The following is a 1,723-nucleotide window of genomic DNA, read 5'->3' on the forward strand; positions in this document are numbered from 1 at the left end:
GGTTGAGAATTGGTCTTACAGGTCTCACGAAAAACCATTGGTCTCACATGATCCCAAGTCTATATATATATATATATATATATATATATATATATATATAAATATAAACTTGTATACATATATTTGGAGTATATATATTCTAGAGTTAATCTGTTTACCTGAGGTTTTGTCCAGAACGATATCAGCAGACGATCCGTTGTTTTTGAGATGAATATTTGATGTTCCAAAGAACGTAGACATACCTTGGGTGATGGGCATAGGAGGGAAATGGTCCGTTAATCGCTCAACAGTCGGTGGCTGATAAATAGCACCTCGAGATGAACCCGATAACAGTAAACTACTGCTAAAGATAACATAACACAAAAGGCGAAAACGACCCATGAATTAAAACTGACTTTGTTAGGATAGTAGATACAAGAATTAGTGTGTGTTTTTGGGATGGTTCAATTGAATGAGGTTTATATATGAAAAGTGTTGATTAATTATAAGTTGCTTGGCTGTTGCAAAGCTGGATGTATGTTCCTAATTAAAGATGGTGACAAACTATGAATGATCACTGATTGATTCATGTCGGATGATTAGAAATAGGTCATAATAGGTGTTTGTTGGAAATTTGATCTCTCTAGTCCGGTTCTATATTAACTTAGGGGCCGTTTACTAAACGCTTACTTGGTAAGTGTTTAACGCATAAATTTCTTCATCGGATGAACATGAGAAGGGCCAAGAATCTTAACGGGTAAGAGCGATAAGAAGAATGAAGAGTCTTACCCGGTAAGTGAGGATGACGACTCTTACCTAGATAAGCGCTTACCTAATAAATTGTTACATTCGATATGCTTTGATGTACTAAAATCTTACGCATATAAATAAATTATAGTGTTGACTTCTATTGGTAAACGCTTACTGGGTAAGCATTTGGATAAACGGCCCCTTACTTACTGAATTGGGCATATAACTGGCTTAACGGAGTCTCATCCAACGATGTTAAGATATAGGGACTGATTCCTATTCGGAAACACGAAAATTGATCCAGTAAATGCATTTTATGAGATTGAAAAAAAATGTATATTGCAGGTGCTGACCCAATTCAGTTCGTTTATACAATATGTTTGATTTGATTTTTTGTTTATTATTTATTATTCAGCACATTTGCTTGAGGTAGGAAAACAACAAAGTAGACACCTTGGATTCTTAAACTCTGTCTTCGGTCGACTCGAATGTTGACTCCGACGTGGCGCTTACGTGGAATTTTTGTGATTGAATTTGATGATCAGCCAAATCCGTTTCAAAATCAATTTAGATTTCTTAAATACTTTTAGAAAAAATGGTATGATGATGAAGTATGGTTACAATTCGGTTACAAATAATAATATATCATATAATATAATTCTATGTATAAAATATGATATTATTCTCCTTTAATCATTATGTCTTCTAAGAATTGGTAGGTTGATTTTATGGTTAGATTACAAATTTAAATTTCGAGCTAAGAGTCCGGTTTAATTAGTATCAGGTCAACAGACTAACCCAGTGTAATAAGTCAGAATTTTAAACGACAAAATATATCATACATAGAGATGGCCAAATGGGCCCGGCCCGGTCCGTAACCGCCGGAGGACCGGAACCGGGACCGGTATGGACCGGTTGTGGACCGCCGATTATGAACCGGTTATGGATTTTAACCTTTTTTAGGACCGAGACCGGTTATGTAACCGGTTATAGG

General features: G+C 35.6%; 1 protein-coding gene across 1 annotated transcript in view; it reads right to left on the bottom strand.

Moving 5' to 3' along the window:
• The window catches only part of LOC112527909 (probable xyloglucan endotransglucosylase/hydrolase protein 33), a 3,714-nt gene extending 3,283 nt beyond the window's left edge, over positions 1 to 431 (bottom strand). Inside the window, exon 1 of the mRNA XM_025138762.1 lies at positions 159 to 431. Coding sequence (XP_024994530.1) covers positions 159 to 381 — 223 coding nt within the window. The 5' untranslated portion in view covers positions 382 to 431. The remainder of the gene's footprint in view (positions 1 to 158) is intronic.
• Positions 432 to 1,723: the final 1,292 nt, after the last annotated feature.

This window comes from Cynara cardunculus (assembly GCF_001531365.2).
Source record: "Cynara cardunculus var. scolymus isolate 2C chromosome LG 15, CcrdV1, whole genome shotgun sequence".
NCBI lineage: Eukaryota > Viridiplantae > Streptophyta > Magnoliopsida > Asterales > Asteraceae > Cynara > Cynara cardunculus.